We start from the raw sequence: 27,661 nt of genomic DNA on the forward strand, positions 1-27,661 counted from the left end.
ACTGCACCCCAAAGAGCAGGCCCCCTGGAAGCAACGGCCACACGTGCATGGCAACGTGGAAGGAAATCATTGAAATCATTTATTTGATTCAGAGTCGATGTGCACACGCCCTGCCGTCCAAGAGTGGGAAGCTACAAGAAACCAAGTGCCAGACGCAGTGCATGGACGTGTAAACAAAGACAGAAGGAAAATGCCACTTCTGGGTGATTCGGGAGCAAATCAGAGCAGCCGGGGCCCAGGCCCAAGATTACATTCACAGCGCGGGGAAGTGCAAATGAACGGAATGTCAGGATGGAGGGGCCTCCCCGGTACTTGCCACCCAGGAGCAGTGACCTCAGAGAGCTGGGTCTGGAGCCAGAAGCACGGTTAGTGCACAGCGGTCCTACAGCCTGGGGGCGGGAGGGACCACGTAGGGGAGGGAGTGGGCTCAGAGATAATGGGCCCTCTCCCATCCCCTGTCCCTCCCACTCCTATGGGCAAGACCACCCCACCCCTGGGACCCCTTTGCCATTCAGGGGAGGGTGCCCCCGGTCTGAGGAGCCAGTCCCAACTCCAGAGTGTGGAGAACCAGGAGTCTGTTTCTCTTGCAGGCCTCCCCACCTGGAAAGGGACACACCTCAAAATAAAGTGTTAAGGCAATAAATAAAACACCCCATGTCAGATGAAAACACTGTAAGAGAAGTGAGTCTGCAGGGCCAAGAGAAACCCCTCAAATGCCGGCCAGCCTTCCTCTGCAGGACCAGTGGCTTGAGAGCGTTTGTGCGTTGAGTTGAAGGCAAAGTGCCAGGCAAGTTTCTTGTCCTCATGCTGGTCCAGCCGCCTACATTCTCTGACTGCTCCTGATCTGGCCCCTGGGCCCCTTCACTCCTAGGGCCCGAGGTGACCTCTGGTCAGAGCCTCCAGCTCAGCACCTAGCACCAGCCAGGGAGTTCCAGGCTCACAGAGGGTGGGGCAGGGGCGGAGGTGGGGTGGGGAAGAGTGGAAGCCACACCTCCTCCATCTTTGGTGGTGGCAGAGGTGGGAGGAGAAATGACAGTATTTGGCGGGGCCAGGGAATGTCAGAAGAAAGCGTCCCACTTCGGTGCTTGGGTTTGTTCAAGGGCCCGCTCCCTGCCCAGACATGAGTGCCAGGAAAGCAGGCGGCCTCTGGACAGCCCAGGGCCTTCGCCCACCCAGGTGTCCCCGCAGTTGCACTCTGTGACTCCCACCCTCTGTCTCTGGAGCTGCATCTTCTCTCTGGTGGCGGCAGGCCGTCAGGACTGGCCAGGCAGATGCCTGGATCTGAGACTGTCCAGCCCAGGTCCCTTCATCACAGAGCCCTGCCACCACTTCTTCCATCTCCACCCTCCCAGCCCCACTCAGCAGCCCCAGGGTGGCGGGAGGTTTTGGGCACCCACACCCAGGGAATCCCATCTCTGCCTGTCCTGATTCTCCTCACAACACCTTCCTCTCCCTCGGGCCCCACTGGTCACTGGTCCAGCCTCTGCTTCCCCACAAACAGCTAAGGGCAATCAGCTGGGCCCCTCAGGGCTCCATCCCTCTCCAAGGAAGTTCGCCCCCTAGGCCTTGGGTATTCCTAGGTGATGGAGGTTGGGGTGGGGGCAAGCTCAGGGGCAAGTGCCCTTGGCCACCACGGCCTGGGCTCTGCCACTGCTGATGGTCGGACACCGAGGCCTCCAACGCCAGCCCAAAGGCCTTCTCTCTGCCGACACCCACGGGAACGAGACCCAGGCAGCCACCCCTCCCAGGCCCATGCCTGCCACTACCGCAGCTCCTCTGGGGGCCCATTCTCTCGGGGCAGCACGCCGTTCAGGCCTATGCTGCCGGCTGCCGGCACCCCCAGGTAGCCGAGCAGGATCTCGCTGCGGCGCCGGGACAGCTGGAGAATGTCATCCGCCAGCGCCGGCACCGACGTGTAGCGCACGTTGTCCAGGTCGAACATGTCCCTCAGGTACTGCACGATCTGGTGCTGGGGGACAGGGCTAGTGTCAGGCCTGGGCTGGGGCCCCTGCTCCCCCACGCTGGGGCCCTCCGGGCCACCCAAAGCCTCTTCCTTGACCCCTGGAGCCCCGACCCAGCCCCTTCTGTCCTCGGCTCCTGCCTCCCGGGGCTTCCTCTGGACCCACCGGGCCAGGCTCCCAGTGAAAGAGGCAGCACCAGTTCTCAGCAGGCGCCCCACCCGGCCCCCTCCCTGGGTGCAGGGCCAGACAGGCAGCAGCAGACACTGAGCTCCCATTTACCTTAAAGAAAGCACAGACTTCAGAGAGCTGAGGCTTGGGTCCAAGGAAGCCAAAGGCTAGGACGGGGCTAACATGCTCCGATACGGAGTAGAAATGGGAGATGAAGCCATCGGGCACCTGTGGAGGGTGGAAGGTTGAGGGCTGGGACCCGGCAGGGTGAGGCAGCCAGGTCCTGGGGTCGTAGCTGGGGCTGCAGAGGGAGGCCCAGCTCATTCAGGATGTCCTTGCTGGGTGACTCCGGGCAAGTGACTGGGGCTTTCTTCTTTTTTTTTCCTTTTCTTTTTTTTAAATCTGACCATGCTGCATGTTTTGCAGGATCTTAATTGCCCAACCCAGGATCACACCCAGCCCCCAGCAGTGAAAGCGCTGAGTCCTAACCACTGGACCGCCAGGGAATTCCCATGACTGGGGCTTTCGAAGCCCTAGGTTTCCCCTCTGCAGAACAGGGACAACCTCGGGGCTGTGGCGAGGGCTGCACGAGGAGGGGCCCAGGATGGGCTCAACACAGGAAGTGCCCAGAGCATGTGGCAGTGGCAGCTGGTATCAGCTGGGCAGCAGAGCCTGGCTGGCAGAGGGCAACAATGGATCGCAGCCCAGAGAGCGCAGCCAGTCGCCGCCTGGGAGAGCAGATAACGCAGCCTGATGGGCGGGAGGGAGGCTCTGCCTGCTCCCGCGGACATCCTGCCCCAACCCAGACGCCTGGGTCAAGCCAACCACTGCTGCTCTACACATGCCCTTCCCCCCGCCAAAGATGCCCTTTCCCGGCTTTTGATTCCTTCGACATTTCCCGGTGGCCTGCTCTGTGCTGGGCCCTGGCTGGGAAGGTGAAGCAGGTCTACGTGAGCCTTTGAGGCCCTCCTGGTCAAGGGAGAGGTAATGGCAGGACAGGTGGCCAGGGCCTGGGGGCACTGCAAGCGCTGTCTGCATGAACCCTACTCCTCTGCCCACCCCACCCTGTCCCGCCCCCAGCCAGGGTCCAGCACACACCGAATGGAGGGTAGCGGAGCTGGGCACCACCCCCAGGGCCCCCGCGTGGCGCTCCCTAGGGGCCCTGTCAGCTCACTCACCATCAGCAGCCTCCTCTTGGCTTTCAGGACCGACCAGCAAGCTGTGGCCAGGGCCTAAATCAAAGATGGGACCCCCCCGGAGGGGTGAGACCAACAGGCCAGGCCTGCAGCCACTACCCACCCCCGCAAAGTCCAGGACCAAGAGTTTACCCCCAGCTCACTGCACCCCAAGCAGGAAGATGGGGACGGCTGTCTGAACTCTGCCGTTTCCCTGCCCTCAATTAGGAGTCAGGCACACCTAAATCTGAATCTTGACTCTAACCCTTCCTGGGCGGGTCCTTGGACAAGCCACCACTCTTCTCTGGGCCTCAGATTCCTCCTCTGTAAAATGGCCATGACCCAGCACCCCCACCTCACTCAGTGATTGTGGAAATCCATGGTTACCGCCTATAAACTGCCTATAAAAGACCAGCCTCACCTCTCCCCGGACCACCCCCACGCCACACAGCACGGCTGCCCTGCAGGGGCCCTGTGCTCAGGGCTCTCCTGCTGTTCCTCTTTTTTATTTTTCCTCCCATATTTTAACTTGATTTTTAATGCATTCAAATGAAATAGAATTCACGGCACAGAATGAGTAGATTGCCTCAGTGAAACCACAGTGCGGAAGGAAAACACAGCCCCACCGGGTCTACGCGGGTAAGGAGATGGAGCGGATCCTCTGGGGAGTTCTCCAGGGCAGGTGCCCGGTGTGCCAGACTCAGCAGTCCGGGATGGCAGCGGCGGGCAGCAGGCCCCGTGGGGCGACCGCTCCCTGATGGGTGGGGAGCCAGCTTTGGTGCCCAAAGCCAGGGAAGGAGGGACGTGGGGTCACGTGAGTGTGCGCGTGCCTGGGAGTGGGGGTGGCCACCCACCGTCTCCTTGAAGCTGTCCGACAGCCAGCGGTTCCTCAGGACGGCGAGCACCGAGGACGGGGGGTTCTCCAGGTCCTCGAAGGCGTCCATGAGGATGAAGTCCAGCACAATGTCGAAGAAGCTCATGCACACCACCTGCGGGGGCGGGGGTGGCGCCCTGAGGCTGGAGGGGCGGGGTGGGGGGTGCTGGGCGGGAACACCTGGCTGAGCAGACTCGTCTCTGCTCCGCAGTGGGGTGTGGCTGGGGCCCCCGTCCTCGAGGCCCGGGCCCGGGGCAGGGCAGGAGCAGGGGCTTCCAGCAGCGGTGGCGCCGTCTCAGAGCCTAGGAATCAAGGCAGACCCTCCGCCCTGCTCAAGGGTCTCCGGTGCGGGGGACCCCAGGACACCGAGGCTCAGCACCAGCAACTCACCCCCCGGCCTTCCAGCTCCAGACGCGTGGTGGCCCAGGTCTCCGGCCGCAGGGCATAGCTCAGCATCTCCTCGTAGCTCTCCAGGAAGCCCTTGGGGCTCTGTGGGGAGGAGCAGAGCCTGTCTGGGCCGTGGGAGAGGCCCCAAGACCCAGGTGGACTAGACTCACAGGGGCAGGCTGGCCCATGGCTGGGGGAGACACCAAGGCTGGGTCAAGGCCAATCCCCGAGCAGCAGACATGCAGAGAAGGAGGCAGCAAATGTCCTGTGCCCGCCTGCACATGCCTCTGCAGAGCCCAGGGCCTAGCCGGGAGAGCTGCAACACCAAGGCGCCCAGTAACGTCTCACACCCGCTCATTACTGAGCACCGACTGCCTTCCAGAAGATGCGCACACACCACAGAAGGAGCTCACTTTGGAAGGCTGTGTGAGGGTGTGAGGTGGAGCCAGCTGCCAAAGATTCAAATCTCCACGACCATTGGCCTCACTGGTGAAATGGGAGAAGCTTCAGCCCCACACTTGGGGCTATTCTGCGGGAGTCAATGAGCTCGTTCATGTAACACGATCAGGCAATAAATAGTGTATAGGACCGCTGCTGCCAGGAATGGAGACAGGCAACACACAGGAGGAATTCTTCACTCTGGCACTGGGAGGCTTAGCTGGGGCTCACGAGGCAATTTGCAGACACAGATGTAATTTACAGACATGGAAAGCCAGTATGTGTCAGGGCTGATCTAAGTCCTATGAGGGATGGTCCAATATTGTGCACACTTTACAGATATGAATCCTAAGGCTTCAGATGGGTGATGTGCCCCAGGGCCAGGCAGGGTGGAGCTGACACAGAGCAGCGGGGGCAGGTTGATGCCATTTATAATAACCACACGCAGAGCATCAGAGGAATGTTCACAAGATGGGAACAGGGTGGGCTTGGGGACAATTTTTCCTTCTTTCCTTTTGCATCATCTTTTTTAATTAATTAATTAATTAATTTATTGGCTGCGTTGGGTCTTTGTTGCTGCACGTGGGCTTTCTCTAGTTGCTGTGAGCGGGAGCTACTCTTCATTGTGGTGCACAGGCTCCTCATTGTGGTGGCTTCTCTTGTTGCAGAGCACGGGGTCTGGGCGCTTGGGCTTCAGTAGTTGCGGCACACAGACTCAGTAGTTGTGGTTCATGGGTTCTAGAGCACGGGCTCAATAGTTGTGGCACACAGGCTTAGCTGCTTGCAGCATGTGGGATCTTCCTGGAACAGGGATTGAACCCGTGTCCCCTGCATTGGCAGGCGGATTCTTACCCACTGCGCCACCTAGGAAGTTTCTCCTTTTACATCATCTTAGTTTTTTCTACAATTAGCATGAATCGTTATAATTTTTTTTTTTTTTGGCCATGCCTCGCGGCTTGCGGGATCTTAGTTCCCCAACTGGGAACTGAACCCAGGCCACGGTGGTGAAAGCCTGGAATCCTAACCAGTAGGCCACCAGGGAACTCCCATTTTTATAATCTTTTTTTAAACTATTTTCACTGAGTTTTAAAGAGGATTCTAAGCCTCTTCTTGATTTCTTAATCACAATCAAGCCAAGTCCTGCAAGGGGGCAGAGGCCGGAGAGAGAAGCCAAGTCTCCAGGCCCCACTGGGAGCGGCCGCAGAAATCGGCCGTCCGCTAAAGCCCCTGACACCCACTGTAGCCTCGCGTGCCCTTTCGCCTCCTTTCACCTTTCGCCCTCCTGGAGAGGCCACAGAGAACAGGCTAAGGGCATGGCTGGGCTCAGGCTGACCGGGTTCAAATCCTGGCTCTACCCCACCCCTGTTCAGGGACCAGGGCAAGCCCCTCTACCTCCCCAGGCTCAGTTTCCATCTTGACCAAGCAGATGGAGACATCAGGATCACATGAGCTCCCAGAGGTAAAGAAGTGTGAGTGAAGCACCAGGCTGCGCAGTACACGGCAGCTACTGGGAGGATACTGAGCTGATCCTCAGAATCTGGGGAAGATTCGTTCCAGGACCCCCGGCAGATACCAAAACCCAGATACCTAAGCCCCTTATATAAAAGGGCACAGTATTTGCAAACAACCCACACACATCCTCCCCTGTATCTTAAATCATCTCTAGATTACTTATAACACCTAGTACAATGTAAATGCTAGGTGAATAGTTCGCTGGTGTGCGGCAAATTCAAGTTTTGCTTTTTGGAATTTTTTGGAATTTTTTAATATTTTCAATCTGAGGTTGGTTGGACCCACGGATGCAGAACCTGCGGATGTGGAACCCATGGATACGGAGACCCAGTGGTATTGACATTTACGGAGCGGCTGCCCTGTGCCGGGCATGCACCTGCGCCGGGAGAGCGGCGGTCCTGGCCCTCGTGAGGAATGAGGAGGGTGCGGGGTGATGGGGCCGTGCTGGGCAGGGTGAGCCCAAGGGCTCTGGGGCCCCTGGGGACAAGTCAAGGGAGGTTCTCCTGGGGAAAGGGCTGGGACTCAGGAGGCAGGTGACCAAGGAAGAGAGGGAGGGAGTGGGCCGCGGGCTCCAGGGTACTGGTATGTGCTCCACCGCCTACCTGGGGGCTGGTACACAGGGGTTCATCTTTCCACTCATTACATCCTATAGATACGTTTTGCTACGCTTGTATGTGTGTTTTACAATAAAGTAACAACAACAACAGAAAGAGCTGAGGAACAGTGTTGCGGGGCACAGGAAGCAGCATATGCAGAGGCCAGATGAGGGAGGAAGTCTGCTGAGCACCAAGAAGCCCTGAGGCCACAAAGCCAAGTGTGGTCTTTACACCAAGGGTGGCGGGAACGCAGGAGGCTTTTAAGCAGCTGGGTGACGTGTCAGAGGTGACATTTCAGAACCACTACCTCACCTCACGTTACCCGTGGCCCGTGAGGAGGAAGGACTCAGAGGGGAGAGGCGGGTTTAAGAGCTTTGCTCAAACCCATCAAGAAACACAAGTGGCCAACTGAACGTGAGAATGTCTGCAACTTCGTTAATAATCCAAGAACCATAAAGCAATGGATAGAACAAAGATTTAAAAGATTACAGGCAGATCTCAGAGATACTGGGGATCCAGTTCCAGCCCACCCCCACAAAGCAAACATCGCCATAAAGCGAGTTGAGTTGCGTGAATGTTTTTGGTTCCCCAGTGCATGTAAATGTTACATTTACACTACACCGTAGTGTATTAAGTGTGCAACAGCATTACGTCTAATAAGACAATGTATATACCTTAATTCAAAAATGTTTCACTGCTAAAAAACACAAACCATCATCTGAGCCGTTGGTGTGTCCTCATCTTTGTGTTGGAGGAGGGTCTGGCCTGGATGTTGGTGGCTGCTGACTGATCAGGGTGGTGGCTGCGGCAATTTCTTAAAATAAGACAGCAATAAAGTCTCCCGCATCAATTGACTCTTCCTTTCACAAACGGTTTCTCTGCAGCAGGCAGTGCTGCTTGATAGCATTTTACCCACAGGAGAACTTTTTTCAAAATCGGAGTCAACCCTCAAACCGTCGCCACTTCATCAACTACGTTTATGTAATTGACTAAATCCTTTGTCGTCATTTCAACAAGCTTCACAGCATCTTCACCAGGAGTAGATTCCATCTCAAGAAACCACTTTCTGGGGCCCTCCGGTTAAGACCCTGAGCTTCCATCACAGGGGGCATGGGTTTGATCCCCCGTTGGGGAACTAAGATCCCACATGCTGCACACTGCAGTCAGAAAGTAAAAAAAGAAAGAAAAACAGAAACCACTTTCTTTGCTCCTTCATAAGAAGCATCTCCTCATCCATTAACATCTGATCCTGAGATGCAGCAATTCAGTCACATCTTCAGGGGCCACTCCTCATTCTCGTTCTCCTGCTGTTTCCACCACATGTGCAGATACTTCCTCCACTGACGTCTTGAACCCCGCAAAGTCATCCAGGAGGGTTGGAATCAACTTCTTCCAAATTCTCTTTACTGTAGCTATTTTGACCTCCTGCCACTAATCACAAATGTTCTTAACGGCACCTGAAATGATGCACCCTTTCCAGAAGGTTTTCAACTTACTTTGCCCAGATCCACCGGCAGAATCACAATCTATGGCAGCTATAACCTTACAAAGCATATTTCTTAAATAATAAGACTTGAAAGTCGAAAATGATTCTTTGATCCATGGGTTGCAGAACGGACGCTGTGTTAGCAGGCATGAAAACAACGTGACTCTCGCTGTGCATCTCCATCTACGTCGGGTGACCAGGTGCGTTGTCAATGAGCAGTGATATTTTGAAAGCAATCTTCTTTTCTGAGCAGTAGGTCTCAATAGTAAACCGTGTTGTAAACAGATATGCTGTCATCCAGGCTTTGTAGTTCCATTTATAGAGCACAGGCAGGGTAGATTTAGCATCATTCTTAAGGGCCCTAGGATTTAGGGAACGGCCAACGAGCACTGGCTTCAATTTCAAGTCACCAGCTGCATTCGTCCCTAACAAGAGTGTCGGCCGGTCCTTTGAAGCCAGGCATCGACTGCTCCTCTCTAGCCATCCATGAAAGTCCTAGATGGCATCTTCTTCCAATAGAAGGCTGTTTTGTCTACACTGAAGATCTGTTGTTTAGTGTAGCCACCTTCATTAATTCATCAACACTTACTGTTTCACCTCGCACTTTTATATTATGAGACGGCTTCCCTCCTTAAATCTCAAGAGCCAACCTCTCTGTCAGCCTCAGACTCCTTCGGCAGCTTCCCCACCTTTCTCAGCCTTCATAGAATTGAAGAGTTAGGACTTTGCTCTAGGTTGGGCTCTGGCTTAAGGGAACGTTGTGGCTGGTTTCATCTTCTACCCAGACCACTCAGAGTTTCTCTGCATCGGCAATAAGGCTGTTTTGCTCTCTCATCATTCGTGTGTTCACTTAACCTCCCTCAAAACTTTTCCTTTGCGTTCACAGCTTGGCTAGCTGTTTGGCACAAGAGGCCTCGCTTTCCGCCTGTCTCAGCTTGCAACACGCCTTCCTCACTAAGCTTAACCATTTCCAGCTTTTGAGTTCAAGTTAGAGACAGGCGACTCTTCCTTTTACTTGAACACTCGGAGGTCACTGCAGAGTTATGAATTGGCCTAATTTCAATACCGTGCGGTCTCAGGGAGGAGGGAGGCCGAGGAGAGGGAGAGAGACAGGGGCCAGCCAGTCGGTGGAGCGGTCAGATCACCCACGACAGCTATCGATTAAGTTTGCTGTGCGGTTTGCGGCACCCCCAAACCACCACAACGGTAACACTGAAGATCACTGATCACCTTAGTAAATACAATAATGAAGAGAAAGTTGGACATATTGCGAGAATTACCAGGACGTGACAGACACACGAAGTGAGCAAATGCTGTTGGAAAAATGGCGCCAACAGACTTGATCAACACAGGGTTGCCACAGACCTTCAATCTGTAGAAAACAGCGAAGCACAACAAAGCAAAATAAAAAAAAAACCACAATGAAACCAGGTATGCCTGTACTAATACCTACTATTGGCCAAGAGATAAGGAGACAGTGCTGACAGAGACTTAGGTTGTTAAGGCATTTCAGAGGGTAAACTGGCAAGACCTGCCTGCCTTCTAAATGTCTGTGCCCAAGACATGGCCTTGCCACAGCTGGCCTTTGCCCCACTGAAAATCTCACAGGTACCTAAAGAGGTCTGATTACAAACAGACGGATTATAGTAGTGGTGTCTGTGATACTGGAAAAATCAGACACAACCCAAATGTCCATCCATGGGAGGACCAGACACAGCCGGCCCACCCGACAGCATACTACACAACTGGTCCATCTACTGACACGGAAAGATGGACGAGATATACGCTTACAGGACAAAATAAAGATATACTCTTGCAGAACAGCCCACAGAACACAAACCAAGCTTTGGAAATTAAATTACAATACTCAAAGATCAGAGTCCAGGGAACCAAGCAGGAGGAACATATATCAGACTGTAGGCAGTGGTTCCCTCTGGCAAGTGGGGTTCCTGGAGACCTCGTATGGTTTGCATCTCATAATTGGTGAATTTTGTAAAACGGTGTTCTGTTGTAATCAGAAATAAAAGGCAATACTGATCCCTGTTTTTCAGAATTAGCACGGGGAAAAAAAACCAATTCTTTCCCTGCTCTCCTATGGTCTGTAAGATGACGTCAGAGCCTGTCAGCTTGATTTTAGATTGGTTTTCTTTTCTTTTGTTTTCTTTTTTTTTTAACAGAACTAAATAAAAGTTAGAAAGATAAAAATAAAAAAAGGTGAGGAGAAGAAAAGCTGCAAAGAGAGCCCCCATCCCCTGCTACCTTCTCAGCCTTGGTCATCAGGCCTGTCACCATCTGCCGGCCGACCTCTCCGAAGAAAAGCTGGTGACTCTTGTGCTCCAGGAGGCCCTGAGGAGCGAGGAGGGACGGGGTGAGCTGGCCGGCTAGGGGGGTCCCCCAGAGCCATGGAAAGGGCAGTAGCATGGGCTGGGCAGGTGGCCCATCTGCGCAGAGGAGCCTGCCTGACCACGCCCACCCCCGCCCCAGCCTCCCCAGGGGCCCTGGACCACACCCACCTCGAAGGCCTGCCGCACACAATGCAGCTTGGCCAGAAAGTCCTGGTCACTGTAGCAGCCCAGCAGCTCTGTCCTGAGGGGAAGCACAGAGAGTCACGCCACCTGGGCCCCGGCCAGCGACACCCCCGTGGGGTCAGGGTAGAGCCCTAGGTGGCCCTGCCTCTGCCTGGAAGGGTGACCTCGGGCAGATGGCTGTCCCCGCTCTGGGCCTCGGTTTCCCCTAAACCAAAGGAAGAGGCTGACAGGATGCTCTCTGAGGACGGGCTGGCTCAACGGCACTGGGCGCCACTGGTGGGTGTGGTCACTGGGGGTCGGGCTGACCTCGGCCTCCTTTAGGCCCCAACCAGCAACGGACCCTCTCTGGCAAAGGACCAAAATGGCCAAATTGGCCAGGGCAGGGCTTTCTGGGGCAGCTAGAGACACCCTGGTCTGGGCACTTTATCCAAATCCCCAAGGCTTCAGCTGGGGCTCCTGGCCATTTTCAGTCAGTGAACTTTAAACACACATCCTTCAATCCGGGCATCACATAGAACAATGACCTTGAGATGGATAAGAGTCCTAAATACACACAGAGGAGAAGACTGAGGCTAAGAGAAATCAGGACAACATGCTACAAAGTGGCAAGACCTCCAGACAGCCTGGGTCTGCCTGTCCCCAGAGCCTGGCTTCTGGACAGCTCCTCAAGGGGTGTCGGAACACAGGGCTTAGGGACAGCACCCACTGTGCTTCTGTGATGAGACACCTCTGAGAACTTAGAACAAGCACGTGGATTGTTATTTGAATTACTTATGCTCATTAGTTACTGTGACCGTTAACTGCAGACCTGCCTGTCTTGCACAGGGGCCATCCTAGGACCTCACCAAGCACTGCCGGCTTCCCCCGCCTCCGCCAAGTGGGTAGCGCCCCGCCCCACACACCTGCTTCCTGCCCCCCACGCTCACCTGAGGGTCCGGCAGGGCACTCTGCCCTCCTTCACCAGCTGCAGGGCCTCCTCGTAGGCGGCGGCAGGCCGGGAGAGCGGGATGGGGAAATCTCCGACCTGCAGGGACTCAAAGAGCTGGGGGAAGGGGCGGGGGAGGGCGCGTGGAAGGCTGTGTTGGCAGCACGGGCGGGGGGGGGGGGGGGCCGAGGGCGCCTGCCCAGGGGACTTCCGGCAGAGGACACCCTAGGGGCCAACCCCTCAAGGGGACGTCAGCGGGAATGCTGGCCAAGGGCAGAGGCCCAGGTTTGAGTCTTACTCTGGCCCTCAGCGTGCCCATCGCCAGGTGCCCTTCCCAAAGGGACCAGCTACTGGACACAAGCCCGTGTCCTCCCATCCCAGGCAAGGACAGCCGCCTGGCACATGTGGCCATGGCAGGAAACGAACGCTGGGCAATGAGCACTTGGTCTGGAAGAGGGAGAGGCCGGTGTGGGCTGGAGCCGCCGGGGACCAGGACCCCTGCCCTCACTCACGGGGCCTATGACCCCTGGTTTCTCGGGCTTCCCGTCCCAGCAACGTTGAAGAGTCCCCGGGGAGCAGCACTTGGCCACCGCCAGACTCTGCTCCCATCAGAGGAAATGCCTTCACTTTCCCATGACCCAGGGCTTGCCCCCCGAGGAGACGCACAGGGGCCCTGGCCTTCACCCCTCCCGCCGCAGCCATCCCCTCCTCCGTGTCACCTCGGTGGCAGAGAAGAAGGAATCCTCCGAGGTCAGGCTGTCTTCATCGTCCGCCCGCAGACACAGGGAGCCCTCGGTCAGGGGCAGCATAAGGGTCCGCTCTGGGCAAAGCAGAAAGAGAGGGGCTGAGCTGAGACTCCTGAGATCACTGAGCTTTGAGGTAAATGTACATCAAGCCTCCCAACACCTGATTCTGGGCGGACAGCGCTGACAGTCACGAAGCTTCCTATTTTCTGAGCACACGTCAGGGGACCTGCTATGGCCATACCTCTTGACCCTGAGGCCGGTGGGCCCTGAGCTCTGAGGGCAGGCTGTGCTGTGCTATGTGGTCCTGGGTAAGCCGCTCCCCCTCTCTGACAAGCTGAAACAGCCTCTGATCCCAAAGGGCCACTCACTCAGCACTGCCATCCCCACGTGCTCAAGAGCGAGGGGGTCTGGACCCTCAAGGGGCCTTAGGAAAGGTTTCTCGAACAAATAAGCAGAGGCCACAGCCCTGAATGCCCCACCAGCCTTCTCTGCCACGTAGGGAGGCCAGAGGAACCGGGACTGCTCTGATGGGGACAGGCGTGGAGGATGTGTCACCCTGGCCAGCCCTCACTGGACCGGTGTCACCACTGGTAGAGCCGGGGGGCCTGACACTCAGGAGTCTGATGTTCTCCTGCCCCCAACTCCCAGGGCTGACAGCACCCAGGGAAGGGCCCTGGGGGTCACGGTCACGACATAGGGTCTAGCACATAGCGGGCAGGCACTAGGAGAACACTGGGTACTTGCTAAATAACATCATCCCCTCTCAGTGATGTCACACCCCTTGACCTCCATGGGGTAGGCAACAGCACATGAGTTCTCAGCCCTGTGGCCTGCTTTGGGCTAATCTCCACGTGAGCCACCCTTCTGCCAGCCCAGTGCCCAAAGGAGACAGCTCAAAACAAAGCCCTGGAACAGCCGTCGGGGGAGAGGCTGACACACAAGCCCCAAGGCCTGCTCCCAAGGGGATGGGGCAAGGCACACGGGCCAGGGACTCCCGGGGCCTCATCGCAGCTCTGTTCCTGCCTGTGGGGCCTCAGTTCCCTGTCTGTGCAGTGAGGCAGCGATCGGAAGAGGTCCTGGGGCCTGGGGACTGTGCGCCCCGGCCCTGCTCACCGAGGTCTATCAGCATGTTGTCAGCCGGGAAGGTGGATCCAAACTCCTCCTGCAGGTGGTAGGCCCGGTGCAGCAGGGACTCCAGCTTCTCTGCAAACTCCCTTCGCTGTGACTCTGGCTGCGGGTAAAACAATGATGGTCAACCCCAGCGCTCCAAGCTCCCCAGGCCAACGACCCCTTCCTTCACCATGATGGGGCCCCAGCCCTGGGGAAAGGGGGGACAGCTCCAAGGCCCAGCAGCGAGCGCAGGTCTGGACTGACCTGCCCCACAGGGGAGCCACAGGCCACGTGCAGCCACTGTGCACTTGAAACTCGGCCAGTCCCACCTGACATGGGCTGTGAGTGTAAATACACACCAATTTCAAACACTTAGTACCAAAAACAAAAACAGAAATACTCTCAATGTGAAAAACCTGTGATTCTTCATCTTGATTACATGTTGAAATGATAATATTTTGGATATGCTAGATTATAGAAAGCGTATTATTAAAAGTCATTTCACCCTTTTCCGTTTGCTTTTTAACGTGGTCTCCAGAAAATTTTTTTTTTTTTTTAGCACACGGGCTTAGTTGCTCCGTGGCATGTGGGATCTTCCCAGAGCTGGGATCGAACCCGTGACCTCTGCATTGGCAGGCAGATTCTTAACCACTGCGCCACCTAGGAAGCCCCTCCAGAAAATTTTAAATGAGATACGTGCCTTCCTACTGAATAGCGCTGCTCTAGACCCAAACAGACCTGCTCCAGACCTCAGCGCCACCAGTTCGGAGCTGTGTGACCTTGAGAAAATAAATCCCTCATTCTGAGCCTTGGTTTCCTTATCTGTCAACTGAGGCAAGAGAACCTACTTCCTAGGATTTTAGGGAAAACATGAATAAAATAAGGCATATAAATAAGGCATATTAATGGACTTCCCTGGTGGTCCAATGGTTAAGAATCCGCCTTCTATGCAGGGTATGTGGGTTTGATCCTTGGTCAAGGAACTAAGATCCCACAAGCTGCGGGGCAACTAAGCCCACGTGCCTCAAACTAGAGAGAAGCCTGCCCACCTCAATGAAAGATCCTGCGTGCTGCAACTAAGACCTGATACAGCCAAGTAAATAAATATTAAAAAAAAAGCAAATAAGGCCTATAAAGTACTTCCCACAAGACTGGCCCGTGGTGACGGCCAGTAAGTGTTGGCTATTATAATCAGAGGGCGGTTAGGAGCCCAGCAAGAGCTAGGTTCAGCCCCACTGTTCCTATTAACCGTGTGCACTCGGGAAGACATCGTACCCGTGGCGCCACAGCCTGTGGCCTCAGTGACCTCCTGGCTGCCCTTGGCCTCCAGATGGGGGTGTGGGAGGAAGGGGGCACTGCTCCTTTGACCCCAGGAGCTTCTGGGCCGAGGGGGCCAGACACAGGCAGGCCTGACTGTTTTCCACAGAGGCTGCCAGATTCTGCAAGTGTGCGTAACCAGACCCTGGGGAGGAGACAAGGGCCAACTCGGGCCTCAGGCCACTGGGGAAAAAGAGCCGGAAGCACTCCGAGGGGGACGGTAACAGGGAAATGGCTGCCTTTCACTGAGCGCTAGCCCTGGACAGGCACCTCGCTGTTCAGCTTCAGGGCTTCCTTGAGGCAGGGACTGCCATGACCCCATTTCACAGAGCAAACTCAAGGAGGTTATGTGGCCCAGCTCACCCAGCTAGAGCCTGGCAGAGCCCAAGGGTCCCCAGACCCGCTGGCCGTCTTGCTCAGTGACCCTCCTTAGTGTGGCCAGCAGAGCCTTGGAGCTTTGGCAGAGATCTGCAGGCTCTGGCTCTGGGAAGTCACCTCGGGTTAGAGAATGGCTTCTTAGATATGACACAGGTGACAAAAGAAAAAACAGATATGCTGAACTTCATCAAAATTAAAAACCCTTGTGCTTCGAAGGACACCGTCAAGAAAGTGACAAAACAGGGAAGTCCCTGGCAGTTCAGTGCTTAGGACTTGGTTCTTTCACTGCCAGGGTCTGGGTTCAACCCCTAGGGGGGTAACCAAGATTCTGCAAGCCGTGCAGCACAGCCAAATTAAAAAAAAAAAAAAAAGTGAAAAAACAACCCACAGAATGAGAGAAAATACTGACAAATCCTACATTTGATAAGGGACTCGTATCTAGAATGTATAAAAGAACCCTTACGATGCAATAAAAGGACAAAGTAACCAAATTAATAATAGAGCAAAGGATCTGAATAGACATTTCTCCAACTAAGATATACAAATGGCCCATAAGCACATGCAAAGAAGCTCATCATTAGCACCAAGGAAACACACATCTAAACTGTGTCACACCCACTAGGATGGCCAGAATCAAAGTCAGGTAACAAGTGTTGGTGAGGATGTGGAGATACTGGAACCCTCGTACACTGCTGCTGGGGCTGTAAAATGGTACAGCTGCTTCGGAAAATTGTTTGGCAGTCCCTCAAAATGGTAAACACAGAGTTACCAAGTGATCTAGTAACTCCACTCCTAGGTACATAACGAAGAACAACTCTGAAAAGGAATTTCACTTTTATGAAAAAAGACAAAACTCAAAAACAGCATTCAGTATTGGTTTCGCAGCGAGCTGTTTACTCAGCACACACTGCCAAGCTCCCCCTGTAGGAACTACAGTCAGCATCTCAGCATCAAGCCACTATAACTTTGAACTGTGTCTGTGAGCATCTGTGCTTCATCTCAATTAATTTTGTGCATCCCTTAGGAAGATGCATCTAAAGGTAATTAATTACTTCTTCCCTTGACACCATCTCGGCTTAAGAAAGGTGTCAGAGGAAGGCTCTACTTTCAGATACCGGGGGAAACCTGTATGCTAAGAGCCACTGAATTATACAGTCTAATTTGGTGAATTTTATGGTATGTGAATCATATTTCAATAAAGCTGCAGCTTACGTTAAATGCCTGGAAGGATACCAAGTAGGATAAAAGGCATCAGTAACACTGATAACACAGATGATTTACTGAGCACCTGCTACGGGCCACGATCCTGTGGCTGCGCCTGGTGTCCTGCCAAGGGCACCAGCGCTCAGGGAGGCTGAGGGCCTTCGCCCACGTCACACAACCGTGAGCCATCTGATCAGAGCCTGGGCTCCTTTTTTCCCTCCTTTCTCTCTCTGTAGTTACCACTACTCTATTTGGGAACATTTCATTGCTCTCACAATGAGAAAAACAAGGAAAGGTCTATAATTTTAAGATGTATCATTAGCAATAAGTACAATTTTGGAAATAAAGCTGCCTCCCTTCCTCCTCCTGCTCCAACACTCCGGCAGGTGCCCACTGTCTGCCCAGGAGCAGAGGGGACCTGGTGCAGCTGTGCCTACTGGCACTGAAGCCTTGTCATACCCCAGGCGTCCATGGCCCACAACTACAGCCATCAGGCCTATGTGATGGGCCCCAGAGCAAATGCCCCGGCTGGGGTGGAGGGCACGAACGCCTCCAGCTTATTAACTGCTGTAGCAGACAGGTCCTCACCCTGTGCTGCAAACTCTGTTTCCCAGGCTCCCCGCCAACTGGCTGTCATCCAATGGAGGCACAGGTGGAGGAAAGAAGGAGAAAGTGGGGGGCAGAATGGGGGTGGCGTGAGAAACTCTCCCCCCCCTTCATGCCTCACACCACATCCCTGTCCGCCATTCCCCATCAGTCAGCCCCCTTGTGGTGCGAGCACCTCCAACCCAGTGGCCTCTCGGCAACTCCCTCACTTGTGCAACCAACTCCCCAGGTTAAACCCCCTCCTTCGACACCTGAAGTTGTCCCCATTTCCTGACTAGACCTCTCCCCAAAGCAGCAGCCTCCACTTTGACCTCACTCCAGCAGAGGACAAACACTCACGTTTTGTTGTGTTTTTTTTAAATATAGTAAAGTATAAAGACTAAAACAGAAACAGCCCATAATACTAATACCTCTACAAACCCTGCCCATAAGCTTGTGCTCAAACAGTAGAGAAAGGTACAGAAAAGTACAAGAAAAGCCTTTTTTCCTCCCTTCCCTGCTGACCCTCTCCTCATAGATCACTGTGAACAATCTCCTGCATATCTGTCCAGACGGAAATAAAAGCTCGCACGCACATCAGCAGTTGCCAGTAGGCGCACGCAGGAATGTCTTTATGCTCACGTGGGTCGTGAATCACTATGGTACACACCTGTAACTCACACAACATTGCACAGCAACTACATCTCACTAGAAAAATGGGTCCCTATACACAATCTACAACTTGCATTTTTCACTTAATAAAATATAGTGGAGAAAGCAACTCATCGTCCCACAGAGCTTTCCTTCAGCCTTTTAATAAAAGGCTGCGTAGTGTTCCAGATTCCTCCTCCTGATAGGCATTTAGTTTCCAGTTTTTCGTGCTTTTTAACTATTACAAAACAACGCTTCAGTGAACATTCATCCTAGGACGTATATTTGGTGTGCCTTTCACAAACATTTTTTATTTTGGCTTTTTTACTTTATTTCTCTTTTCTGATGTTGAGATACATATTCACTTATAGAAAACCTGGACTGTGCCCCCAAAAAAGGATAAAGAAAAGACAAAAGCTGTGTGACCCACTCAACTATGAACACAGGTTTCTTCCCTCCAGCCCTTTGAGAATGCATATTTCCCTTACACAGTCAGGATCAGGCTGTAATCACCAGTGTGGTTTGAGTAATTACCAAGTGCCAGGCATGTGCTAAAGCCCATTACGTGAACTTTCTTCCTAGGCTGCATCGACATCCTGGTCAAGGGGAAAACTCCCAGCCAAGAGGACGCGATGGGCTGGCAGAAGGCGGGGCTGGCAGAAGGCGGGGCTGGCAGACGCCTCCCAGGTGTGGCCGCCCCACCGGCCACACCACCAGCCGTCTCCGTGGCCGGGGGCAGGAAAGACCCAGGGGAGGACCACCTACCTCAGACAGCGCCTCCGAAGCAGTCTCGGGGTTCCGGAGGCCGTCCCCCGGGGCGGGGGCGCTGCCGCTGTCCCCCCTCTGCCCCACGCTCAGCGCCTGCTCCCACTTCTGCAGCGCCTCCTCAAACAGCTCCATGCCTGAGCGCGGGCGGGGAGAGACGGGAGAGGAGGGAGTCAGGCCCCCGGCAGAGGGAGAGCAGCCGGGCCCCGCAGCCCACGCCGCTCAAGGGGGAGCTCGGGAGCGTGAGCAGGCAGGAGGGCCCTGCAGGAGGGCAATGGGCAGGACCGTGTGGACCGGGTCCGGATCCCTCTTACAGGGCAGGCCAGTTTGCGGGTCTTCACTCAGACCCTCCCTGGCCCAGAAACGTCTGGAAACGGTTGAACTGGGGGTTTGGGGTGGGGGAGGCCGGCCGGAGGCCGGCCCCCGGCCTGTACCTTGCATGTAGAGGCTCTCGGCGTTGCCGTCACCAGTGGTCACGGACTCCTCCATCCCTCTGGTGTCCCACGGGCCTGAGCACGCAGCCACAGGGCTGGACGAGTTCACCACTACCATCTGGGTGCCGAGAAGCGCAAGAACCCAAGAATAAGGGGTGAGGCCTTCCCAGACCGTTTGCAGGACGCCTGAGCTTCCCCCTTTCCGCCTGCCTACACTCCACGTGTCCTCTCTGATACCATCCCTGAAACCAGCCCCAGGCCGCAGTGGCTAAGCTCTCAGCACAGCTCGGTCCCACCAACTCCAAGTGCCTGAGGAGGGCTCACAGAAATGGCCAGAACAGGAGGAAACAGAGACCCCCGCCCAGTCCAAGAACCTGCAGCCTCCTACAAAACCTGCCCTGAGCCCCACTCCCGAGTGGCGTGACCCCCGCTCCCTGCTCTGGGGCTCCACGACGCGTGGAGGACTCAAGGACCACCCATTACATACGAGCTGTCAGGGCCCAGCTCTCCCCCACGCCCGTCTCCCACGTGAGTGGCCACTGGCCTGCCAGGCAGGAGCAGAGCTGTCTCTTGTTCATGCCTGAGTCCCCAGGGTGGTGGCCGGCTCAGCGCTGGGGCTCAGTGCTTGCTGGATGAACTAATAACTAGATGAGTGAATGAGGCAAAAGCCGTTCCTCCAGAGACAAGAAACTTGTCTCTGTCTTATTTATCTCTATGCCCTCAGTGCCTAGTAGTCTCCCTCGCATGAAGCCAGTGCTTGCTCGGTGTCTGATGAATGAATGAATGAATGTACTTTCATGGATAAGTATGTGCCCCAAGAGACCACAGCTTCTCTTCCACACGTGTGCACCTTTCCTTCACCAACGCCTGGCACACAGTGATCACTGACAACCTCTGAAAGCCTGCACGGATGGATGAGTGCGTGAACGAACCAAACAAAGAATGAATGGATGGAACCTCTTCTGCCACCTTCCTACCAGCCCATAAGGCCCGGAGGGCAGAGACCAGAGCCCCAAGGCTGTGCCCGGCACCCTGCTACCCTCACCGAGGCCAAGCTGTGGGAGGAGCCTGAGTGCTTGCTGGGCTCGATGGAGGAGACGCCGCTCAGAGTGTCGTTGCTCTTGCTGCTGGGGCTCTGGACCCTCCGGCTGGAGTAGCCTGTGAGGCACAGGAGGGCAGAGGTCACGCAGGCTCCCCCCCACCGCCTTGGCACGGGCCGTTCCCCACTCTGGACCCCTCTCCCCCTCCTCCTTATCTGGGAGTCTGTCCGGACCTCCTAAGTCAAGGTGACAGCAGAGCACCCCCAGGGCGTGCACCTAGCAGCAGAGGGCTGGGCCTCTGCCTGTCGTCCTGCTCACTTCCGTATCCCCGGCACCCGGCACTGGGATAGGCCTGAGCATGAGGTTCAGCCACTTCTACCTCCTGACTCAGCTTCCCCTGTGTTGTTCTTTTTTGTTTCCTTAAGAATTTTTATTGAGATATAATTGACATACAATAAACTGCATATATTTAAAGTGTACAATTTGACATTCTTTTTCTTATTAGTAATGTATATATGGCCATCCCAATCTCCCAATTCATCCCCCCACTCCCCCCCACCCACCCCAGTGTTGTTAATTGACTGAGTGACCTGGAATTCTCCTCCTTCCTAAAAGGATTTGAGGCACCAACTTTTTAAAATACACAGTTTTGTTTTGTTTAAGTGAGCAAAGTAGGGAAGGCAAAATAAGGTGGAACCAGAGATGGTGCTGGTACGGTGTGGGCAGGCTGGTATGGGAGCGACTCCAGGTTTCCAGGGGGGCCAGTGCAGAATGGAAACCCAGCTGTGCTAGCACGTCTGGGGGGTCTTGTTCTAGAGTAGTCTACAAACTCCTCTGTCCCTTTTGTAACGATAATTCGCAATTAAAAGTCATTGTCACATAAAGAGATTTCGCTTCTTAAAACAGGTTTCTCCCAGAATGAGAGCCTGGGGGGACTCCTTGCCTTGGAAAGCGATCAGTATACGGCAAACGCTGGGTTGCTGGGTTACAACATTAACAGGACCCTAAGAAGCTTTTAAAGCCACACCAGCAGACACAAAACAGATCAGTGGCTGCCAGGAGCTCGGGGAAGGGGAGAGGGACGGACTACAAAGGGCCCTGGGGGGATTTAGAGCAACAGTTCTCGATTGTGATGGTGACTGTATGACTTATAAGTGTTTGTCAAGACTCATAGAATTGTATGCCAAAAAGGTCTGAATCTTACTGTACGCAAAGTAAAAAAGATAGCGATGGTGAGAACACCATATGGCTCAGAAACCATATGGCCCTCCCTGCTCCTGAGTCAGGGGACTTACCTCGCTGGATGGAGGCGCTGCGCCCCACCGGCCCACTCCCGACCCGGTGCTCCCAAAGGGTCCTCAGATAATGAGAACCACCGCTTCCAACGACACGTGAATCCGGCCACATCACCGAGCAAATCAGGGACTCAGCTTGGAGACAGGATGTCACTAGCCCAAGATCTCAGCTAACAGGAGCCCAGCTGAGACTCAACTCTAGGTCAGGCCCTTCTCCACCACCTCACACCTACCTTTCTTCACCGAGGGGACCTTCCTGGCCATGAGGATGGGGAGGGGCACTGTGCCCAGACGCTCGCCTCCCATCTCGGGGCCGACTTGCTTCTTCTTCCGCCGTCGCCTCTTCAGCTGATGGGCGGCCAGGGCCAAGGCCACAGTGCCTAGGGCGGTGGCAAAGAGGACCTTCCGCAGGCCTGGTGTCAACCGCAGCTGGGAGAAGGCAGACTGGAGGAAAAGAGGGAGGTAGCCGGTTACCTCTCCCTGGGAGAGCTGCCCTGGAGAGCACCTGAGGGGCAGGAGATGCATCAGGCCCCCAGGGTATATTTCCTGACTGGGAATGATTGAGAGGCAGTCACCTCTTGGGGTGCGGGGGACCTGACCTCTGAAATCTGGATCACAGAGATGTAAAAGAGGGGTCCTGGGGAGAGCAAAATGACAAGGCCAAGGAGATCATATCGGGGGTCCAGCACATGTCCCCAGCACCATCAGTCAGGATTCTACCAGCTGCAGGACTGAGCACCTATGCTGGGTACCGCACCAGGATTTCACCTGTTACCGTCCAAGTGCCATCATTTTCCAAGTGAGGCATCCAAGGCTCACACAGGTTAGGACACATGCTTAAGGTAATAGAGAAGCAAAACCGAACCCAGGTCTGCCGACACCACTTCTCAATTCCTCAAAGACAATGACATTCACTTCACCCGCTGGTCCATCTCTACACTCCTCTGCTCCACCCTCACTCTGCCTGCTGGACTGGGAGCCCCTCAGGTGAGGCTGCACCTCACAGAGCAGAGCTTCACGAAGTTTCAAGAGGCTGGGTCAGCCACAAACATGAGAAGCTGGCAAGGAGGGCATTACTGACCCCTTGTATAGACTGAGAGACTGAGATCAAGACTCCACATGGAGCTGGGGTGGAGACCGGGCTTGGGACCCCAGACTCCTAAGCCAGCCTTTCTTATTCCGCTCAAAGAGGACTGCCTGGGACGGCAATCATGAGAGCCCAGCTCTGCCAATGCTGAGGGACCACGGGATGAGTGGCTCAGTGCTTCAGGGACCGGAGGGCAGGACCACCACCCACCCCGACCTTTACCTGCCCAAACGTCGTGTAAAGGAACACAGGGATCTCCGCAACCGTCATGGCCAGGGCCTGGATTATGGATGTGCCCTCAGTCCTCCGGAACGCCATAGCGGGATCGCCACCCCAGGCGAGAGCCCTCAGGGCCGAGAGCTTCCAGAAAGAACGTCTCAACTGGTTGCTGGCTGGGTCCCGGGCACCTTCCACGCCCCGGAAGGACAGGGACGCACATACCAGACGGTCCCTCCACAGAGCTGAGAGACAGAGGACCAAGTCAGCCACAAGAGCGCGCGCCTGTGAGCACAGAGAAATGCACGCAAGAGCGCCCTGGGGGATGACGTAGGGGCAGAGCCCACGTGTGGAATGTGAGGCCTGGAAAGGCCTCGGCCTCTGCACCTGCCAGCAGGAAGGCAGCCAAATGCCCCACAGACCCTCTCCCCACCCTGAGCCCTGGGAGCAGACGGCAGTGTCTGGCACGCTGGCCCCAGTGCGGACCCAGAGCCTGGGAGACCAATAGGTCGCCCTCAAACTTGGGGCTTTATACCACACTTTCTCAATCTTTTAAAACCTATCGCCCATGTGCTAAACAAAAATCTTAGGCCTCTAAAGGGTCAGGCCCCGGACTGAGAATCATTACATCTTTTCCACCTCTCACAAAATCAAGAACGCTGCACTTCCTGTGGACTGTATTACGAAAACAGCAGGGTATTTCCTCAAATAGTAATAGCTACTACACACTGTAGGTATTTTGTGCTGAGTTCCTTACATACCTTATTTCAATGAATCATTACAATTCTGTGAAGTAGATGGGATCTACTTCCCGCACCCCTCGCCACCTTCCAACGAGGAAACTGAGGCTCAGAGAGGCTAAGTCAGGAGTCCAAAGTCACATAGCTGGTACCAGGTGGAGTCAGGACTTGGACAAAGATCTACTGGACTTTCGCCTCTGTGCTCAATACAATCCTTTTGCCAAATCTGACATGGAGCAGGAAGTGGAAGCCCCAGCAGAACCACAGGTTACAAGGGCAACTTTCCCCTGGGGCATTCTGAGACCCACCCCCCCAGGGTACCCCACAGCCCCATTCCAAGGCCAGCGAATAAGTGGCTTGAGCACACATAACCCTGTCCCCAAGATCCTGCAGAGAGCTCCCCGACCACCACCACCAAGGCCAAGGATGCTTTCAAGGTCTCCTGGGACTTCAAACGGAAGGAATACAAAGGCCAGAGAGACCCTGTCTACCTGGGAATGTGGCCAAAGTCACTGGACCAGCACAAGAAACGGCTTATCCCTAGTGAGTGGGAAGGATGAATGATCCTATCAGTTAGCTCTAGGGCTGAGTGTGTGTGTGTGTGTGTGTGTGTGTGTGTGTGTGTGTGTGTGTGTGTGTGTGTCAGGGGGCAGGCAGGCAAATGTTCCAGGGCTAAGGAAACTCATGTTGTCAAGGGTAGGGGACACCCTACCAGGAGGCTACAAATTGAGCTATGTGACCTCCAGTGGTCAGGGCCTGGGTTAATATCACAAGCCACCCCTCTCACCCCCACAACTTGGCACAAGCCTCAGAACAAGGGGAGACAAGAACATCAGAGGGTCAGCAGCTACTATTTCCCAAGCACTTACTTTAACAGCCAGGCCTGGAACAGGCTCTCCTTGGAGGGTTTTGAGTCTAGCTGTTCACAGAACCCTCAAGGCAAGCACTGTTTATCTCAGTGATGGGGAAACTGTGGCTCTGAAAGGTAATCAACCGAGATCGCTGAGTACATGGCCAAGCTGGGATATGACCTCAGCTCTGGGGGACCTCAAGCCCTGACATTTACCTGCAGGAAAGTCAAGAGCTGCCTCTGCTGCCCCGACTGAGGAAGAGTGGCAGGTGGCAGGTAAGGACACCAGCCCCAAGACTGCTTCACTCCACGGATCGACCCAGATCCAGCCCAACCATACCCTATCCATCCCCCTGGCCCTACCCAGGGCCGAACAAGAGAAGCCTCCACCTCTTCTCTGTAATGACAAGCCACGGCAATGTTCCCCACCACGTGGACACTCCTAATGTCATCCCCACCTGGGAAAGTCAACTCTCCTCCCCTGTAACCTTGGGCGGGAACCCCCTCATTCCACCCCCACCACGGCACTTAAACCTCTCAGCTTAGATGCCCAGGCTTTCCATCTCCAGAGCCTCCTCCCCTGCCCTGAACCACCCTGTAAATGACTCTAGCCTGAGCACCTTTCATTCCGCCTTGACCCCAGCAACGTCCTCTTTGCCCAGTCTCTGTTCATTCCACCTTGGCGGGACACCTCACCAGTCTGACCCCGACCGGCACCGAGCACTCCCATGCTGGACCTCAGCAATACCCCTTTCTTCAGAATCTGCTCTTTCCTCACGGACAACTTCTTGAGCAGCCCCTGATCAGGCCCCCTCCTCTCTTGCCCCGACCTCCAAAATATCCTTGAGGGTCGCCCAGGTGCCCACTGCCGCCGCCCACGGCCCTCGCACCCTCTCCTTCTATTCCCGGTACTTGCCCAGTGCGGGTCCAGTACCTGCGCCGCTGCTCCGATCTCTGCAACGTTCCAAGCCCGGGCATCTTCCCACTGACCGGGTACCTTTCGTTCCACTTCTCGCGCCGCCCACGGCTCGACTACCTGCTCTTTCCAACCCTGGCCCTTCTAGTTCAGCTGAACCAGGACATCTGCGACCCTATCCAGTTCCCCGCGTAGGCACGGCTCCCGCCCGCTTCAAGCCTCAGTCCCGGACCCTGCCGCGCCGCCCGCCTGCCCCGCGGGCTCAGCCCGGGCCGCCGCCACTCACCCAGGAACCCATCGCTGCGGAAGGGCAGCGTCTCCTTCCCCGCAGCCCGCGCAACCAACCTCGGAGCCACAGGGGGCGTGGCCTCACTCAGGGCCAACCTCCGTTGGCCAATGAACGTCGCCGAACTCCTCTGCACCGCCCCGGCCTCTGGCCAATTGTGTGGGTCACGTGACCGACATTGTCTCACCCTCTCCTCTCCCTCTGTCCCGCCCCCTAAGTGCGGTTGAGGCGCGGAAGTGATCTTTTCTCTCCTGTGATTGGCCACTGGGGTTAGATTGACTCGGGCTGAGTGGGGCGGGGCCGCTCTTAAAGGGCTGAGGCGGAGCAATCGTTTCGAAGGGGCTTTGCAGGAGCAAGCGGCGGTGGTCTGAACCGTCTTATTTGGTTCCTCTGCTTCTGCTGGTCCCCACAGTGACAGTCCTTCCCGCCCTTCGAGTGCCCACTTTACAGTGCCACCGCCTCTGACTTCCCACAGCATCCTCCTAAACACTCGCCACTCTCCACCTTCTGGAGTTGTTTGCCACGCCTCCCCACCAGACTTTGTCTCCCTGAGAGTTGGAATCAAGTGATCCAGTTCTGACGGCCTTGCGCTAAACACTGAGCTGGAATCAAGTTCTGCCATTTCAGCTCTCTGGGGTTTCCTCAGTTTACCCTCTGTAAAATGGGAATGGAATTTCTGCCTTGCCTGAGTAACTTTGGTGATCAGCATACGTAACTTTGGTGCTGATCATAAGAAAACAGTGTGGCAGCCCTTTCATAACCAAAGACGTGGACACATCTAAGGTTTAAAAATGTAATTAGCAGTAAGGTCACATTCTTTGATTCAACAACTAATATTTATGTGTGCCAGCCCTTTGGCTGGACTTGGGAGCACAGTGATGGACAAGCAACACGTAATTAAGATCCTTACAATCTTAAGTGCTATTGCTCTAATGGTGGAAACTCAGGAATGTGGGGATCCCCAGGGGACACGTGGCATCCCATGGGAAGGTGAGAGACTCCTGAAAGAAAGAGATGTCCAAACAGAAACCTAAGGATGACTAGGAAGAGAAGAGGAAGGAGTGTTCAGGAACAACATGGGCTGTGATCCAGAGGCAAGAGCAAACCTGACATCATTTTTTTTTCTTTTTTTTCTTTTTTTTTGGCCACACAGGATCAAACCCATGCCCCCTGCAGTGGATGCCCAGAGTCTTAACCACTGGACCACCAGGGAAGTCCCCAAACCTGGCATCTTTGACTCAAGGTAACAGAGAGGGGAGAGTGGCAGCTGATGAGCCAAAGAAGTAGCAGCCAGAGCAAAGGAGAGCAGGCCCCACCACCGAATGGCCTGTGTTTGGGGCCAAATCCACTGCTTTCTCCCCTGTGTCCTTGGGCAAATCATTTCACTTCTCTAAACCTTAGCTTCCTAAAATGAGGGGGATGAGCTGTTATGAGGACCTCAAGTGATTATTCACTTAAAAGCGCTCAGTGCTGGGCCTGGCATGATCTTAGGACATTTCGGCCATTGCTATTAGAAAAACTGCATAGCCAAGTGGAAAGCTAGATAAATAGATGAAACACATGGACTGGGACAGCTACAAGATAGGAATAACTCACACCTACTCTCTCTCTCTCCTTTACCCTGTTGTTTTTCTTCCCAGGACCTGATGTGTTACATACCTGTTTGTCCAAGAGGGGAGGAGTCTTGTTTTGTTCATGCTGCATCCCTGGCACCTACAACAGTGCCTGGCACACAGATGGTGCTGATAAGGAATTTCTCCTTGACCAAATCTGTGTCAGGCTCCTCTGAGCCCTCTGCTCAACTGGGCTCAACCTTGAGCTTCCATCTTGTAGAGTCCAGTTTTAGCAAGAATCCTGTGGAATCAGTTTAGCAAAATTCCCAACCCTGGGTATCTGACTATCATCCATATTTGATTAAATTCTTCATCCTCCGTCCTCAATATCTTATCACCTGAGCCTGCCTTCAGCAAGAATCTCACTTACCTGGATGTT

General features: G+C 54.7%; 1 protein-coding gene across 3 annotated transcripts; it reads right to left on the reverse strand.

Annotated features, from left to right (window-relative positions):
- Window positions 1–20: 20 nt before the first annotated feature.
- Window positions 21–25,741, reverse strand: MIGA2 (mitoguardin 2). 3 transcript variants are annotated; one of them, XM_057722964.1, is made up of 16 exons: window positions 25,670–25,741; window positions 22,884–23,122; window positions 21,808–22,018; window positions 20,285–20,397; window positions 19,240–19,357; window positions 18,806–18,942; window positions 13,910–14,027; window positions 12,770–12,870; window positions 12,052–12,167; window positions 11,111–11,183; window positions 10,857–10,943; window positions 4,569–4,667; window positions 4,159–4,293; window positions 3,308–3,361; window positions 2,241–2,357; window positions 21–1,969 (listed from the first exon to the last, which is right to left on the reverse strand). In XM_057722964.1, exons 2-16 carry the CDS (start codon window positions 22,977–22,979, stop codon window positions 1,763–1,765), a joined length of 1,782 nt encoding a protein of 593 aa, XP_057578947.1. In that variant the 5' UTR covers window positions 22,980–23,122; window positions 25,670–25,741; the 3' UTR covers window positions 21–1,762. The 3 variants fall into 3 exon arrangements, with proteins under 3 accessions (XP_057578947.1, XP_057578946.1, XP_057578945.1); XM_057722963.1 differs by lacking the exon at window positions 25,670–25,741 and adding an exon at window positions 25,402–25,551; XM_057722962.1 differs by lacking the exon at window positions 25,670–25,741 and adding an exon at window positions 25,384–25,551.
- Window positions 25,742–27,661: the final 1,920 nt, after the last annotated feature.

Source organism: Hippopotamus amphibius, chromosome 2, assembly GCF_030028045.1.
Source record: "Hippopotamus amphibius kiboko isolate mHipAmp2 chromosome 2, mHipAmp2.hap2, whole genome shotgun sequence".
In the NCBI taxonomy this organism is placed as follows: domain Eukaryota; kingdom Metazoa; phylum Chordata; class Mammalia; order Artiodactyla; family Hippopotamidae; genus Hippopotamus; species Hippopotamus amphibius.